Raw genomic sequence first — 19,246 nt, forward strand, 5'->3', positions numbered from 1 at the left:
ATGAGAATACTCTAAGTTAGAAGCAATTTTTTCATGAATCAATGAGGAAACAGGAGTGCCATAGAAGCACAAAAATCTCATTAATATATTATCAGGAATAATGGGGTCTACATTTTTCAACGTAACTTTATCGGCGCGAGGGATGGCATAATCTACATTCACTCGACGTCCTAAAACAGATATTCCAGTATTAACAAGAAAATCAACAAATTTCTTGTCGTTTAGATAAACTTTTATGCAGTCTTGATCTTCATACACACTATGAATGTGAGTAGATCCAATGACAGTTGCTACGGCTTCGACATAAGCTAAAATTGAAGTAGCTGAAGGAACAGGCGGTATAAGGACGGCATGTTCAGGAGTAATAACTTCAGTACTTTTGTCAGAAGCACAAGCCATTTTAAAAACAAAAAGATATTTATAATCCTCTAGTTATTTACCAGAAACAAATTACAGTAAAACAAACCTAATTCCAAAGTTCTTCAAATTAAAAACGGTTATTTTTCAGAATCATCATTACTTCACTTCTTCATACTTCCGTGATGAGCAGAATTCTTAAATAACGAAATTGTTCTATAATTTTGACTCAAGAATTATAAGAACTGATTACGAAAATTAAATTGAAAATTGTAGTTATTTTTTATGCATGTTTTTAATATTCATTTTTTTTCTCACCATTTTCATGAATGCTATGTTTTGTTCATAAAATCTGGCAATTTGTAAATGAATTGTGTTCAAAATATGAGAACGAAAACACTGAAAAATAATGTTGCGTTCGTTAAGTTTTAAACTTAGCACTATAATTCAATGGTAACTATTGAAAACAGCGAAAAAGTTGATTACAGTGCACGCGCAACCACTTACCTTTTGTTTACATTTACAATTGCATTTTGGGCTCGCTGTTTACTTCGGACTTGTATGTATTTCGCAAAATTTTAAATTACTGAAGAATTATATCAATGGGTCGCTCCTCCAAAGATAAACGAGATGTGTATTACCGCCTTGCAAAAGAAGAAGGTTGGCGTGCAAGAAGTGCATTCAAATTGTTGCAAATTAATGAAGAATTTGGTTTATTCAAAGGTTTCTCTTTAAAATTTCTTATAAAATAAACACTATTGAATAAAATTTAAATTTCAGAGAAGTCCTGACAAATAATTTTTTTCATTATTATGTACTAAAAGTCATGTATTTCTTATTTTATTTTAAATGTGCCTGTATATATCAATTTCTATTATTTATGCCAATGAAGCTTAATTAATTGCGGTGATAGCTGTTAATATAGTAATGAATAGAGTCACCTGGGATAATTCCTGGTCAAAAAGCATCAATATTCAATTATTACAGAATATTTATTTTCGATTGTGCTCCGGAAAAAATCCGGATTTCCGAATTTTTCGCTAACCGTGATCCGGTGATTGAAGGTCCAGACGTTTCAAAAAATCATTGATCACAAAAGTTTCTGGAAATCAAATTTTGAAAGGTGGAACTTAAAAACACAGTTTATTTTGTTTGTTTGTAAGGGAGAGCCAGATACTTCATAAGCTTTATATTCAAGATTAATATGAATTTTTTATCAGTATATAGTTTTTATAATCATAAACTCAGGAAAGAAACTCATATTTGTAAATTTCAATTACTTCTCCAGGTTATCATAGGTATGTGTAAATGGTATAAGTATGTGTAAAATTTTAAATATATTTTAAGTAAACTAAGAAAGATTGAGAAAAAGAAAAAAAAACTTGTTTAAAATTTTTTCCATTTAAACTGCGTTTTTTTTTTTTTTAACTTAAGAAATTTTCCGGAATTTTGACTTGGGCTCACAATCACTCCTGAGTAATTTGAAAAATAGTTAATTAGTGACCAGGATACCCAGGGATGGGGTAATTCCTGGCCACTTATGGAGTAATATGGTCATTCACATGTTTTTTTCAAAATATAATTTTTATATATAATATTAATACAATTTATTAATCTAATTAATTTTTTTTTATTATCTTTAGCTAATTAAACACTTTACTTAGTTATTTCAGGGTTAAATTCAAATTTATACAGCATGAGAAATATTACATCCAACTCATCTTTGCCCAAAATATTTTTTGTACATTTTGTATGTAATATTCATTGCTTCTATATCTGCTGTGAATGGATCTACACCTTACTGTTACAAGATAAGCTTGATATATAAATAATTAAGGGAAACTAAAAAATTTTTTGAAAGTTATGGTATGATTTGCAAGTAAACAGGTCTAATTAACAGCTGTACTTTTTTTACAATCTGTTGTTTCTGAATTCCTTATAACTTTTTAACTATTATCTAATCAACTTAGTTTTGGTGTTAGTATAAGAATATACGGGGAGATTTACTTATCATGATCTGCCATGACTCCAGATTGATTTCAAATGGAAAAATTCTTTTAATAAAACAAAACATGTAGATGTTTGTCTGTGGGCAGCTGCGAGTTATACCCTTTGAGTTGGCCCCTTTCTGTGATATTTTTGTTTAGTTTCTCGCAGGCCACTGTCCGGAAGTTGCTAGGACATGGCGTTTATTCTATCACAAATCACAATACGGTAATCTCTCTGATTATACAATGGAAATAATACCTTACTTGTCTAGATAGTATTGTTTATATTTTCTCCATTGATATAATCAAAATTTTGGCTGAAGCTCACCTCTGAGAAGGGGCAGGTTTCAGGTATTCATATTGATGCTAAACCATAATGTTTTTAGCTGAAAATAATATCCAGCCTTCCCCTAATTATTTCTGTAATCTACTTCTTAGGAGCTGGCCTAAATAAGTTTCTTGCATCTCCTTCAAAATGAGGTGTACTTTAAAATTTAATGACTTTTTAAGTTTAACCACTTTGCCACTTTGTTTAACAGATTGTCTCATGATATGTTAACATTTTTTCATTCTTGATGGAAATCACAACATTGCTTTTTATTTAAAAATATTGCCTTTTCTAACAATTCTAAATTTAAAATTTTGAAGAAGAAAAATTTCTTTTTTTGCCAAAAATTTATTGTTTGTCAACTGTACTTTGACTGAGTGATAAAGAAATAATTTTTTTTATTATGCTGGAAATGCTATATTAAATGAGAATATTGTGTTTGCTAAAGTAATACGTAAACTATTTTTATTTTTGATTTTAGATGTGAAAAAAGTTGTTGACTTGTGTGCTGCTCCTGGAAGTTGGAGTCAAGTTTTGTCTCGAAAGCTAAGGTATGCATAACTTCATACATTTATGTAATTATTATCCTGTTTTCAGGTATGATTCTATTTAATTCATTATACTTAAGCATGATTATTATTTCATCAATACTTTAAGCATATAGTTTATAATTAGCCTATTGTATATCTTTTTGCTTGTCAATTATAAATAATTTAATGATTTGTATTTAGTAATGATTTAAAATGATGCACTGAAAAATCCTATATCCAGAATCATTGGGACTTTGGCAAGTCTGAAAAATAGATTTTTCCAGATAATAAATCAAGCAGCAATATATCAATAAATTAAACATCAAGCAGCATGTGTTATACAATAATTAAAAATATACTTAATAGATAATAGTGATAATTAGCAATTAACATCAATGTTGGCGCCACTCTCGGGTTCGGCTTTGTTTTAACTTTTAATGCATTTATCTCCTTCCTAAATACAATTACCTGTACTAACTTTACTAGAGAAATCTTTGCATGCTGAAGTTCCTCTCTAGCGATGGGACCAAACATCCATTCCTCTTTCCGACAATTAGAAATGAATCTATTAATGTAACTCAAAAAATGAATTAGTTTTATAAAATTATTACTTAAAGTAAGAAAATTGTTAACAAAGTCTGTGTTGGAAGACAAAGTAAGAGTTATAGCTCTTCTTTTCGCCAAATTAAGAAGATAAAACGAAGCCAAAGCCAAGAGTGACTCCAAGAATCAATTTCATGCAAAGGTGTTTTCTTATAGGCATGCATTTAAAAATGTAATTAGTGCTTATTATGATACAATATATTTATTAAAAAAATAAAAGTGAGCAGAGAATAATTTGAAATATCTCTTTCGTAAATAAAGATACATTTTTCTCTTTTTTTCCCCCTTATGATATGAAAAATTAGCAGTATGGATAATCAGATAAAAATAACATTAAAAAAGGAACCATTCAAAATAATAAAAAAAGAATTGCAAAAATTTAATTAATTCCATTTAATGAAAAGAAAGGAGCAGAATTAAGTAGATTTTTAATTGAAAATATTTATATTTTAAAGAAAAACAAATCTCATCCTCAGGTGTTCTTTTCAAACACTAATAATAATCTAAACTAAACTCAGTGGCACGACAGCCCATAGACAATAATAATCAGCTTCATTAACATTCATAGTTTAGTCTTATCACCAATGTTTTTTTGTTTTTTTTCTTGTCTTCTCAACTCTTTTAGTGTGCTTAACTATCTGAGATACAGCAAGAAAACTTACTAAACATTAACTTTTACTAAAACTTTTTTTGACAGATTACGTGTGTAAATTTTTTTTTAGAAAAAAGCAAAAAGTTTTGTTAAATTTGGTGTTATTAAAAAGTGTAGGGTTGCTTCTAGTAAGCAGGATAGAAATCTGTAAATGAGACTTCATACTCTATTACCATGTAGCTATTCAAAATGTCATGTAAACACCTGGGAGGAGAGTGATTGCAATTTGCTTCAATAAGGGAAAGGTATAAACATATAAACTATATATATACTATATATATATATATATATATATATATATATATATCTTATATTGTCAGGAATCTTCTTGTAAATTTCAAAAAAGTTGAATTTGAAAGAAAATGAAATGTGATAGGAAACATAATTTGATAAGCTTGATTGTGATTTACTTATTTTTGCTCCCAAGGAAAGAGGAGTCTATACTCATCCGAAATAGGCATTTGTAAAATTTTAACTACTGTAAATTATGGCAGCAGAAAATTCATTATTCTTTGCTTGTTTTAGAGGCAATGCTGAAGACCCTGATGATATAAAGATTGTTGCTGTAGACTTACAAGCTATGGCCCCCTTACCAGGTGTAATTCAAATACAAGGTGATATAACAAAGGTAATATTTATGAACTTTGAGTTTATTGAACAATTTATGCTTTTTATTAGGACTCTCATTACAACAAGTTTTCTTTTATAAGGAGCAAAACATTAAGTCTTGTATGCTATTCTATAGACAAAATGTTGTTTTAAAATCAATTAGAATTTTCTTACTGCACCATTCACTCCAATATAGTGAATAGATGTTAAACCTTTTTCTGCTTTCATAACGAAATGTTTCCAATGACAATATATGATAGCAAAATTTTTTAAAAGATTATGCAACCCACTGTTTCATTTGATGTTATTGCAGATCGAGTATGAAACTTCTTGTATTCCCTTGTAATGAAAGAAGAGTGAATAGTCTCCATACTTTATCATTTTGGGTAGTTGTGATCAATGGATTACTTTATTGATAAAAGAGTATTTTAATGTTGACATGTTGTGCTATACATCATTATGTTTATATGATGCATTAATTAGGTTTCAAAAAGATATATTATTAAAATTCGTAACTTTATTTTCAAGGGATAAAATAAATTTATAAATAATACTTCTCCTATTTTAAAAATCTTTTTTTTTTTAAATTTTAACATTTTATTTTTTAGTAAAAAAAATTTGATATTGACATCTTTTATGATTTTGTTTTAGTTTTGTTTATTCTGATCATACATCAGTTTGTAAAAATGGATCCTCATAACAATGTTGGATTTTTGACATGACACATCAAAAACCTGTTGAAAAGTGTCAAAAACTATTAAAATCTGAAAAAAACTTTAGGCAAGTTTCTTTTTTGTCATCAGAAACATTTTATTAAATCATACAGAATACTTATTTTATGTACTAATATAATTATTATTAATATTACATCTCATTTATAAAAAATATGGGTAAATTTATTGAAACTATTAATTGGTTTTTCTGAAAACGTGGTACTCTTCATACATAAATATTCTTCACTATATTATAGCTATTCAATTTATGTTACATTTAATAACTGTGATTTGTTAATCATTATCTATCTAAATATTGATTTTAATTTCTTTATGCTACAATTTATACAGATTTTTTAAAGTGGTTACCAATAATTAATTGTTAAAAATATTTTCCTACTTAGCGTTGTGCTATTGATTTTAAAAAGAAATTGTAATTTTTTTATCATATTTTATTTTGTGTTTCTGTGTATACTTGGTTAAATTATTTTTTTTCTCCAAATCTCAAGTGACTAAAAATTTGAGAGCTTACCAGGAGAAGATTTTAAATGACTTTTTTGTGAATTTCAGAACTTTATCTTTCATTCTGTTCTCTTTAATTTTGAATTAAAATGTGTCAGATGTTTTATACTTCTTAAAATAGAAATTTAAATAAGTCACATTATATGAATTTAAACAAAACAAACTTTAAGTAAAGTAATTCAATTTAAATTAGAAAAACCTCAATTTTAATTTCATTAAAATTCATTTATTATGGAAACATCTTCTCTTATTAAAATACATTTATTCCAAATGTTAGGTGTAAAATTTCGTGTTAATTCTGTAAAAATAAGTCATTACATTTTTAGAAATGTGCAACCAGCTTGAATTATCATTATTACCAGTGTTTTCCCTTTTCTTTTCTTTTTTTTTTATTATTTGAAAGAATAACTCTTTAGGGAAGGATCTAAACTGGTAATATGCTATGTGTTTTTTTAGTAATTATTAAGAATATAAAATAGTATATTTCACTTAAAAAAATCTAATATGTTTGCAATAGGTGTCAACAGCTGAAGAAATAATTAGTTACTTCAAAGGTGAAAATGCTGATCTTGTAGTATGTGATGGAGCTCCAGATGGTATATTTATTTCAACAGTTATACAGTTATAAAATTATTATTGTTTGTAAAAACCATATATCTCGGTTTATAAGTCGACCCATTATTTTTCATTACTAGTTAGCACATTTTTTATACCTTTAGTGTATAAATAAACCCTTTAAAAGAACTAATATGCAAATTTCTAAAACTGAAAAATTAGGCGTTTGAAATTTTCTCATTTAAAAATTATTTTATATTGTTCTCTCTAGATATAATAAAGTTGTCTTAAAATAACCTCCCGTCATTTACCCTTATAGACAGCGTGTGAAATTGTACTACACGTATGCTAAAATGGGGATTCAAATGTTATTGTAATATCTTATAAAAATTGTGGAATTTTGGAATTCTTTGGATAGAAAGGCAATTTTTTGTGGGACTCAGAAGTTGAGGATGAAATGGAATGGAATCCATTGTAGAGTGTGATCGACATGAAGACAATGCTAATGTTATTGAATCTGACAGAGTTAATTTCTGTGATTTTTAAATTTTTTGCTTCATGGTTTGTGTTAAAAGTTTCATTGTGCTATGTTTTTTTAAATACTCCTAAATAAATTTATTTAACTTTTCTTAATTTTTTTTTCTGTATGTAATTGTTTTTATAAAATCCTTTATATAGAGAACACGATGCGAGCAAATGACGAAATTAATTATGTGTAACATATTAAAATAGTTTTTGAAAATGGTAAATTGGTGCAGTAATTGGTAAATGGTAAATTCATTGTTTATAATGCAGTGATATTCCATGATCAATGAATGTCCGACTTTATTACCAGTGTATAAGTCTATCTCCTGATTTTGTTAAAATTTCAGTGGTTTGAAAAGGTGACATATTCAAAGGGATATACTGTAAATAAGAAAAAGATCTTGGAATTTGTTTGTAACTATTGCAAATTATATTTTTATATCGTTTTTTAAATTAAACTGTTTTCTTATTTATCCTGAATTCAGGGAATAATTTGTTAAGGCTCAACTGCCAAGAACTGCATGTGCTAAGGAAAGAGAGCTTTGCTTAGAAATATGCATTTTGATAACCTTCCCAGATTGTCTTAAGAAAGACCCTCTTTTTTCATGCAAACAATTAAAGGTGTTAATTTTTTAACTACTGTAAAATTATGAAAATAAAATGTATGCATAAAAAATTTAATGCCGTATAATTAATTAGTATGTTTTTTTTTCTTTTTTTAGACATTTTGTTCTAATAAACAAGTATTTAGTGTAAAAAGATTGAAAACTTATGCTGAAGTTGAATAATGTTTAAAGTTAAATATTCAATCAATGATTCTAACTAGAAAAAAAAATGTCTACTCACCAAATATTTAATTGATAAATTTTGTTTGACTAACTTATTCGTTTCAAAATTAGTACTGAATATGTATTTTCATATTCTTTACCTGATTATATATTTTTTAATGCAAAAATATATATTGTGTTTAAATTAAAATATACTTATCTGTGCTTTCTTTTTAAGTTACGGGCTTGCATGATCTTGATGAATATATTCAAGCACAACTTTTATTGGCTGTAAGTTTTTTAAATAATTATTTCGGTAAATTATATATTTTTATTTATTGCATATTTGTATAATTTTATTTATTCTTATATTACTTCTTTAAAATAATGTGTATGCATTTAAGATTAATATATTATGCATTTATCAAGTGTAGATATTGGCCTGCACTTGTAAACATGTTAAAAGTGATAAGTCGTTATATCCCTCTTCGTAACAATGTTTTATGCTAGTTGAAATATTTTCCTATTTCAGTTCTATCTCACATCCTTTTCCATTTTACAGGGTTCTTCGTTTCATTAACTAAAAATTATTTAATTTAAGATTAAATCTAGTTTTTTTTTTTTTTTTAATTTTTGTATTTTTGTTCTAGGCTTTAAACATTACTACACATCTTTTGAAAAAAGGTGGAACTTTTGTGGCAAAGGTACAATTCAATAGTTATTTTTTAACTTTTTATGTTATATTTTAACTTATGTTTCAAAACTTCGAAATATTTGTGTTAAATTATAGTTCAGTTTTTTCTAATTGATTTTTCTTTCACAGATATTTAGAGGCAAAGACGTGACCTTGTTATTTGCTCAGTTGAAAATATTTTTCAACAATGTTACTATTGCTAAACCTCGCAGTAGCAGAAATTCTAGCATAGGTATACTTATAGCAAATGTTTTTATTTATATATNTATATATATATATATTTGTATCTTTTAATTTGATCTCAACTTATGGAGTAGACATATATGGTATAATATATAAGGCTAGTGTATTCAAAATTATATGTGATTTGCCATAGTAATAAATTTCTCGAAAATAAAGGCATATTAATGTAGTGTTTCAAATTATAAAAGTAACACTTGATATTTTTGAAAATTGTGCACAGATAGTATATTAAATAGATTTTTAAGCTCTGTTTGAAAGTTTAATTATACACTTTTAAATTACAGTACACGAAGTAGAAAAGTGAACTATCTCTAACTTTTAATCTAATGACTGGATTTGCATGTGTTTAGAGTCAATCTTCATTGTTCGAGGGCCTAACCTTAAATATGCTAATTAATTAATGGCATACAATATTTTAAATTAAGAAACTAGGTGCAAAAATATACTTTCTCTTAAATTTGGATTTCTGATCTCTTTCAAGTTTTGTATTTTGCCATTTAAATTTATATACTTTAAATATAATGTAATAACTTGTGTACCTTACTATTTAAAATTTTTTGATTAATAAAATATATAATAATAAAAAGTAATAAATAATTATCTAAAATTACTTTACTTATTTATGGAAATTTTATTGGTAATAAGGAAAAGGAAATTTAATGATGGAATTTTATTTACAAGTTATTTATAAAGTTATAGATGTAGCAAAATATATTAACTTTAAGGATTCCAAAGTCTTGATTGTTCTCCTTTTTTAACTATTTGAACTATGTTTTTAGGATCAAGAATCAACCTCAAAAGGAGTAGGTTGCTCCAAAAAACTACATTTTTGTATCTGATTTTATGACCTAAAATATCATCTTCTCTAATTAATTGGCAAATTTTAGGTAAAGTTCAAAAAATCTGAGTATTAGATCAAAATTTAATCGGGATATAAATTTTTTTTTTCTTCACATTAAGCAATGTTAGTTCAACATGATAGCTACAATTGAACTTGCAAATATCAATGAATCCCATGAGCTAGCTACTAGATGACTTATATTTTAAAGTTTAAAACTATCTGTTTGCTGTCATCAAGCTTGACAGCTTGAAATAATTACTAACTGAATAATTAGTTGCTATGTTAACAGATGTGCCAAATATCATGATTTTACCGCAATTATTAAGCTTTCATTATCAAGATTATGGTCTTATGATTTAGTAATAAAAGTTACGATTTTGGAAACTCTTAGTAATAATCTGTTTAAAATAAGTTTTTTAATAGTTATGAATATTTGTTCTTTGAAACTAATCAACAATAATAACGGAATTTCATTGATTTTTCCCTTCTAACAAGTTATTTTGAAACTTCATCTTCTCTCTTTAGTGGGAAAGTAATTTGAAATGTTGTAAGCAAAATTTTCTAGTGGTACAAATGCAGAATGATAAAAGGGTATTAAGGGCTAATTCTTATTTTTTAAAGCTAACTCATTGATTCCAAATAATCAATTTAATTTAATAATTGTTATTACCAACTTTATCTAAGTGTTTCTTTTTTTATTTAATTAGTAAATTCAAGCATAATTTTATTATTATTATATACCTATATAGAATTAACTAACTAGCACTAATTATATATATTTCTGTGTTATTGTAATTCTAATTATTGATAAATAGCTTTAACCTCTATATTAAGCCAAATATTAGAAAAAGAAATCATTTTGATTGTCATGAAATTTAATATTTTATTATTTTAATAATAAAATTATATTTTTATTTAATTTAAACATTACAAAAAACTTTTTGATTTAAGTTATTTAAGCAAATACCCATATGTCAATATTTTTTACCCACTCTGGTGTATTTACTCAAGTTATTTTCTACCTAAAGATTGGAGTGTCTAAAGTGCTTTAGAATTACTCAATATGAGTCTTAAAAAAAAATTTTATTACTTATTTCAGAAGCATTTGCTGTGTGCCAAGGCTACAATCCTCCTGATGGATACGTTCCAAATATGATGAATCCTTTATTAGATTTGCAATATGGTAACTAAATAAAAAGATTCAGTTATTATTTATATTTTTATGAATTATGTAATTTCTAAAGATCATTTAATTCTGGGGGAAAAAATTTTCCCTTCACCTTTTCTGTAAAAAATTAGATAACTTAATATGAACATTGTGTTTATGAATTATTTCTAATTTTATATATATTTTTTATATTTTGTTCTTCAGAATTATATTTATTTTATTGATTTATTTATTAATTTTATTTATTTATATATTTTCACTGAGAAAAGCAATCAAAAAGTAAATTTACTATAGAATGAATCTGAGCGAAATAAGAGCGTCAAAAAGTGATTACTCAAATGAGCAATTTAAAATTTTCTACATGTATTATTTTTCAAAAAAATTTTTAGTGTCTTTAGAAGCTCCCATAGGCCGCACATCAACAGTCAGAGAGCTGCAGGTTGTTCACCTGTAATGTAATTATTAATTTGAAATAGATTTGTAATTAGTTTAATGTAACGAATAACAGTGGGAGTTAATTACCTGTGTCTGTAACTCCTACTTCTATTATAATTATTCTGCTGGCTCTGATGAAATTGTACTTAAGTATAAAGTTCCACTTAATTTCTTACTATTTGCAGGGATACTCAGGACTTCAGTTTTAATGTTGCATTAGAGTTATAAACTATACTCTATAACTTAAAATAAATTTATAGATTATTTCACAATGGACAACAGTGAATTTCAACTATCTATTTTGATGTATTTTATTATATGTATGTTTATGTCTAGCACTCTGATTTGTAATAACTTTTTAGATGATTTCACACAACTAACTGGTGTTAATCGCTTCATTGTTCCTTTCGTAGCATGTGGAGATTTGAGTGCTTATGATTCTGATAAAACTTACTCTTTGCAGGTTGGTTATTTATGTATATATAATAATGTGTGTGTATATGTGTGTGTGTGTTATGCTTTGAAAGCATTAACATTGTAATTCCATTGAAAATAAGTACCAGAACGTGGGGAAAAGTAAAATTTTATTTAAGTGAAAGCTGGAGGCCCAATAATGAGAACATTACATTCTGGTGGGTAGGTAGAGAAGAGCTAGTTTATCTTTGGAAAGAGAGTTTTTATATCTTTCTGGACTATGTATTTAAATAATGGGTCTTAATAACATAGAACTGATCGATTTTTAAAGCTACTAAAGACACGTCATCACATTTTCTGAGATAATTCTGTCAACATTATTACTTCTTCATGGGAAAGGTTTTAACTAATTGCGCATCAGATATAAGCTTTATTTATGAATTAAATTTAATGTATATAATTCTTTTAACATTACATATATATATATATATAGCAGAGATGACACTGTGGTTAAGGCACTTAAGCTATCACTGTGGACTAGGATTCTATTTTCAGTGGCTCACTCAGCTTCAGATAGATGATTACCAGCTCATATGGGAAGGGATGCCACATAGCTGCCAACTCTATTGGATTTTCCAGTAGACTACTGGATTTTGTCAGTTTCTCCTAGTCTACTGGTTTAATAAAAATTCTCCTAATTTTTGTATATTTTAGAAAATTCCCTAAAATTTAATAAATTTTCTAAAAAAAATCCCTATTGAAATAGAATTTTTGTACAGATTATTGTTTGCTTGCTTGAATATTTAAATAATTATTACTTATACATAATGAAGCCAACCTCATTTATAGAAATCAGTTCAAAACTTTTTTTTTTTGAAATGTTTAGTTTATTTTTATTTAGAATTCTCTTTTAAAATTAATTTTAAAAAATCTTTTAACTATCTTTGAAGAATTAAATGCCTATTAATATTCACAATTATGAGTAAACATAATACATAACATTTCAAGTATGTTTAATGTCAATCATGACTGGAAAATATTGCAGTTTTTCTATTTTGATGACAATAAAAATCCCTAAAATTCCCTATGTGTAAAATATTTAGTACATTATGCAACAATTATCATGAAATTTATGTTATTTCGTAAAATTTACTAGATTTTTTCTTATCCATGTTGGCAGCTGGTGTGCATTGTTAACCATGTTGCCAACATCTTGCCATTTCCCTTAACATGTATATAACTATCTTATCTATTTAAGCATATTTTTAAAAAAACTAAATCATAAATTTAAATATCTGTTTGCTTTTTAAAAAGTGTATGCTAGTGGATTTGCCCGAATTTGACACAGATTTTTTTAATGTAATTATTTCTAGTTAAATGAAGATCACGTTTATGAATATCGTCAACCAACTCAAGTTCCAATTGATCCTCCTTATAAAGAAGCTGTACAATTAAAACGGGAAAATAAATTAGCTCAACCACAAACTCAGATGTTTGCACCATCAACTTCCAAAGAATGTGGTAGTTCTGCAATGAACATAGATTCTGAACAAACGTTAAGTGCAGAAACTGTAACTGCACAAAACAATTTGAATCTTGAAACATTAACTCTCACTAATCCTGAAAATCCTTAAAAGAAAAGTCTTGTTTTTATTCGTTTGTCATTTTGTACTATAATGTGTTATTTTATCAAACTTTTTATACAAATAAATAAACTATCATGTTTTTTATGTGTGGGTGTTTTTCTATTTATATACATAACATAAACTTACAGAGACTGCTGTCTCATTGACAATGATTTATACTGGGTGATACTTCAGTCATGGGGCAAACTTGGCAGTGGGGTTCAAAATAATTAATACATACATCATTATTATACATCAGAGTGTTTTAATTTTGATACATCTCAAGATACATGTTAACATTAAAGGGCACAGTTCTAAATACATATTTACAAAAATATGAATGCGAATGCGTGTTTACGAAAATGTACGTATCTGTTTAAGAAAATGGACATACCATTTGATTCTGTTTTTCAAGCATTTTTGTATGTATTATTCTTTTTTTAAAGAACAAACTAATAAATCAAAATTTGTTATGTGATATTGTCCATTTGCATAAGTCACTTGTTTCGTTTTTAAAAATTATTCTTTAAAAATACTGCATATAATGTTGTTTATACATTTCTTATACATTATCAATCAAAATAATGGTAAATATGCTCAAAATTTTTTTAACATGACTTAAAAATTTTATTTATATCTGGGGTAAAGACCCCATACATCTTAAAAAAATAACATTAATTATATGATGAATAACGATTTGTTACATTTTATATTAAACTAATTAGTTTTAAAAAAGCAGACATAAATATCTTATATATTTATGCCAGTTATTTATTATAAATAAAATCAAAGTTCAATTAGAAAATTCAAATTTTAATTTAATTTTATTTAGTACAAACCTACTTATTAATAAAAAAAACTAAATAGTTTCCCATATGGTCAACTCGAAAAGGGTCTACGTCAGTTTTCAATATTATTTCACTTATTTAGTAAAACTTGAATGCAAAACAAAATGATAGAAAATTTTCTAGAAAAGTTTTCCTTTCTGGTCAATTTATGAAGTGTTTAAAATAGCATTCAATAACACTTCTAAACAAATTTGACATATTTCAGCAGTCAACATACAAGGTAGACAGCTGATTAGGTTACAAAAGTTTTGTTTGCTTTAGTAGAATGAATTTGATTATAGATGTAACTTATAAGTTCGGTGATCAACTTGACAGTATTTAGCTATTAATTCCCCTTACTTGTAGTGTCTAAACATTAGCATGCATGTGTAGAGAACAATGAGAATGGCCATATTATGCATGGTGGCAAAACCTATTTTGTAATAATGTATAATGTAAAAGATTTTTGTTAGTTATAAATGATTTATAATAAACAGTATTTCTTCATTTTCATTATTTCTGATTTTATTTATTTCATATCAAAAATACTTCCATCATTAAATTCATAGGAAAGGAAAAGGGAAATTAAAGTAGGGGTTAGCTTTAAAGAGTACACTCTAATGTATTCATAACATTGTACCTAACAAAAGATTCGATTTTTTTCATTAAATTTGAAATCTTGTTAAATGTAGAAAATTTTCAATATTTCTACATTTATAAATATTTCTACATATATATATTATCATTTCAATATTTAGAAAATCTAACAAAGCTATTTTTTTTTTTTTTTTTTTTTAGTATCCTGCCGAATAAAATTTTAATCTGAAATAAGGCACGGATTTCATAAAGTGGAAGACTTTTCCTAATTTAAGAGAAAAATTAAATGTTTTTTTCAATTTATATATTTTTTTTTTGTGTTTGCAGTCAAGAAAGGGGCATTTCATATACAACAACCTAATGCAATGTATCATTTCAAAAAACAAACTGCTCTGATAATATTTATAGCATAGGTTATATGTAACACTCTTAAAACATCATGAAAAAATAGCAAAATCTTGCTATTATTATTGCTAAAATAGTTGTTTTTCTCAGAAAAGGAATAGATGATCCTGCTTCTCTTCCTTCCAGTGCAGATGTAGAACTCAAGTGGGTTATAGTATTGGTTTTCCTATGATTGTGATTTGTGCTGTGAAGTTTAATTTCTTGCCAATACCCAACTGGAATTCATTAAAAAATATATTAGTTATTGGAAACAAATTATACAAACATAAGTTTTTAAAAGGAAAATAAAATGCTAGTTTTACAGAGAATTTTAATCTAGAAAATTTAGGGCATTTTATTGAAGTACCCAAAATACTGGGGAGGGGTTTTTAATTATGGTTTAAGATACCTAAAAGTTCACTTTTTTCTCTCCAAAAAACATAGTTACAAATTCTTAAATATATTTTCTGATGGTAATGGTTCGGTTTATGACAATAAATAGATTTCTGACTAAAAGTTTTCTTGCCTCATTAATGCATTTAAATTGATTAAATTTTTGTTGCTATCTGCCTGAATTCTTTCTCGTAATATGCATGTTTAATTTATTCTTGTAATGCTTTTTTTTTACAAAAAAAAAGTTGTTTATTTCATCTTTAATGACATATAAAAAACTTTTATTTTATATTTTTTGTGCATTGCGAAAAACAAAACGAACACTCTAAATACCTTTTGATCGGATCTTCACGTATTAGGACTCAATGGTTTAAAGGGGTGAACTCAAATATGTTAATTGGAGCAAACAATATTTCAAGCTCAAAAGCAGACAGAAAATGTACTTTCTTTGAATAATCATACCTTTTTTTTCGACAATAGTTTGATCAGGAGAGCAATTCAAGTGGAGACCCGTAATGCTAATTTTACTTTTTGCATATTTCGCCATATCTCGAGAATTTCTTTCAGAGAATTGAAAAAAAATTTCACATAATTATAAAATTCATTCGAAATCCATGCAAAAAATAATTTTTAATAATTAATTATTTTATTTAATAATAAGCGGAAAATAGTGAATTGTAAGTTAGCCGAATTTTTTCATTATTTTAGAGTATAAGGCAAAATTTGGACGAAAACGGTTCAATAGTTCCTAAGAAATCAAATTTTAAATATACCACTTTTTTCTTTCTAATAAAGCCCAATACAAGAATAAGACGGAACTGAAAAATTAATGATAAAATTTTAATTATCAGTTACAAATATCAGGCGATTTTTTTCCCCGAGCGTTTACGGCCATCCTAAGTTGTCTTTTGTTTCAAAATGTTTACATGTTTAATCTATCCTTAGATAATTTATACAAATTTTTATTCAAAATTTTGGTGAAGGGTTGTTTGTTGTTTATTCCTTTTTTCGCTATTATTTAAAATTTTTAAAACTTCATAAAACTAAAGCTGAATAGAAATCATTCCAGTATACTATTGGTGATAGATAAGGCTTGACTATCCATGTACAAATAAGTTTATTTCCCATGGGTTCCTTTAAATTTTAAGTCTCACCAGTAGTTATTGAAAGAATATTTATGGCATTCAATCTATCTGTATTTCATTCAAAAAACTCACAACCTCCTATAATTCTAAAATTATTGAATTAAACAAATCTCAAATATCCTGACAGTTATGCTAACTTTATTGTTACTTAGTACAGTTTTGTTAATATTCTTTTCCATTAAAATATTCTATTAGACTCGTAAGTTTCATATGATTTTGCATTAAAAAAATTATTACCTACAATAAAATAAGTGTTTTTTTTCTTTTTTAACTGGGGATAGAACATTTGTCTTCCAATGAGGTGACCGGGGTTCGAATACAAAGTCACCTTGCTGTCAAGCTAACCGTTGGAGATTTTCCTCTCCATGTAAAGTAAATACGGGTTGGTTCCATCAAAAAGTCCTCCACGAAAGCAAATTTATCTCGATACTTAAACATATTTAAAAAAAAAATATTTGGTTAAAAAAAATGATTTTCTCCCGAACAAATAATAGTTTTGAGTGTTAAGTAAAATTTTCAAAAAGAATAATTGACAATCTCAATAATAGAAACAGTTTTGTTCCTAACATCCAAACTTTAAATTATTTGGAGGATGAGGCACTATACTAGGGGTGCAACTTGCGGCTCGTCGACTATTGATGTGCGGCCCGTGGGAACGTGTCACATACATGCATTTTTCGACGAACCGCGATGACTCACGGGTTAGAGTGTTCGCCTTCCAATGAGGCGGGTTCGAATCCCAGCGATGGTCGATTAATTCGAATTACATACTTGGCTCGCACCGATCATAGAGCTGACGTAAAATGTCCTCAGTGGTAGATAGCTCATGGGTAACAGTCCTCTTGCCGTCAGGCTAACCGTGGGAGGTTTTCTCCTAAGCAGCGCAAATGTTAGTTCCATCAAAAAGTCCCACTCAATACTTGACACAGGAGTTCTCTTGTCGTTTGGATTGGGATCAAAATTACAAGGCTACGGAGTTAAATATTATTAGTCGTAAACTCAAAATTGGATCGTCTGTTCAAGGACGGTGTTACAAAATAAAATAAGTTTAATGTCTACATTTTTTAAGCATTTGGACTTTGAACAAAGTTGTGCATAATTTTTCCTGCTTTGTATTAAAATGGGGATCAGCAGAGTTTTGTTGATGCAGCTTAAAGTTAGGAAAACGTGGGTCTAAAGAAAGTTAAAATTAGCGAGTATTAAAATGGGGATCAGCAGAGTTTTGTTGATGCAGCTTAAAGTTAGGAAAACCTGGGTCAAGAAATTTAAAATTTGCGAGTAAATAATATTTCTTAAACTTACTTCCTGCTATTGAAATGAATTCAGTTGAACTATCATTCGTTGGCAGTGTATTTGACTTTAGAGGATCACTAGTAATTTCTTCAAACCACGGAAACCATGTATACAGTGCTACATTAAAATTGCTGTCATTTTTAATTGAGTTATTTGTCTTTAGGAGTCTCTCTTTTTTTGCCGCTTCTTGTAAGTTCTTGGTATTTTCAAAATATTTTGCTGATTCATATGCTTCATTTATTCTTGGGAGTTCAACTAAAAAATGGAAAAGTAAATTTAGTTTTTCTTTTAAATTCCTAAAAACACTTACTATTCAAAGCTAAAATTTTCAACAAAACATCAACGTATAATTATTTGTTAAAAGAAAAACATAAAAGTAGTCATATTGCTGTTACCAATTATCAACCTAATTGCTGGGATAGATAAATGGCGTAAGTTAGATTTTTTTTTTCCCTCTACCTCTTTTAGTGATGTAAAATCTAGTCAACAATATCATAACAGTTGTTCTATTTTTTTTTTTCAGACGTTTTTTCCATTTTCTTTTACATGACTACTTACATATGCAGGGGCCCCCATTAGGGGGGAAGGTGGGGGAACGATGCTCCCACTTAAAGATTGGGGGGGGGGATTTTTACACTAAATAAAACGAATAGTTTGGGGGGGAATTAGATGAGAGAATTTTTTTTAAGTACATAAATAAAAGAAGCATTGTCATATTATGAGTAAAATGCAAGCAAGTAGCACTATTTCGAACAAGCTAACATGGAAGGGGGAAGTTATAGCAAATTTTTTTTGGAGGGGGATGAATGCGCCCAAGAGCTTGAGGGAGATGGGGGCCACTGTACATATGCAATATTAGTTGGTTGATTTTCTTTATAAATAAATTATTTTATGCTCTCTCATTATTTGTATTTTTAATATTAATAAATGTTCCATAGATTGATGCATGAGATTTTTTAACGTATGATGGATACTTTTACGTCACTGATTTCAAATCTATATTCTGTTTCTCTCTACAAGCTACAGTTTTCTTTATTA

The 19,246-nt window shown here is 27.2% G+C and overlaps 1 protein-coding gene across 1 annotated transcript; it reads left to right on the forward strand.

Moving 5' to 3' along the window:
- The first annotated feature begins 617 nt into the window (after nucleotides 1–617).
- On the forward strand, nucleotides 618–13,674 carry LOC107437430 (tRNA (cytidine(32)/guanosine(34)-2'-O)-methyltransferase). The gene is made up of 10 exons (XM_016049431.4): nucleotides 618–1,080; nucleotides 3,155–3,224; nucleotides 4,984–5,086; nucleotides 6,820–6,898; nucleotides 8,388–8,440; nucleotides 8,800–8,853; nucleotides 8,973–9,075; nucleotides 11,027–11,110; nucleotides 11,893–11,993; nucleotides 13,318–13,674. The coding sequence occupies exons 1-10, from the start codon at nucleotides 960–962 to the stop codon at nucleotides 13,576–13,578; spliced, it is 1,029 nt and encodes a 342-aa protein (XP_015904917.1). The 5' UTR covers nucleotides 618–959; the 3' UTR covers nucleotides 13,579–13,674.
- Nucleotides 13,675–19,246: the final 5,572 nt, after the last annotated feature.

This window comes from Parasteatoda tepidariorum, chromosome 7 (assembly GCF_043381705.1).
Source record: "Parasteatoda tepidariorum isolate YZ-2023 chromosome 7, CAS_Ptep_4.0, whole genome shotgun sequence".
Taxonomy (NCBI): domain Eukaryota; kingdom Metazoa; phylum Arthropoda; class Arachnida; order Araneae; family Theridiidae; genus Parasteatoda; species Parasteatoda tepidariorum.

Bases quoted from the DNA above. Each gene is read 5' to 3' on its own strand.
- LOC107437430 (XM_016049431.4), top strand. From the start codon at position 960: ATGGGTCGCTCCTCCAAAGATAAACGAGATGTGTATTACCGCCTTGCA. The intron at 3,225-4,983 runs GTATGCATAACT...TGCTTGTTTTAG, and splicing joins GTTTTGTCTCGAAAGCTAAG to AGGCAATGCTGAAGACCCTG. The intron at 6,899-8,387 runs GTATATTTATTT...TTTCTTTTTAAG, and splicing joins ATGTGATGGAGCTCCAGATG to TTACGGGCTTGCATGATCTT.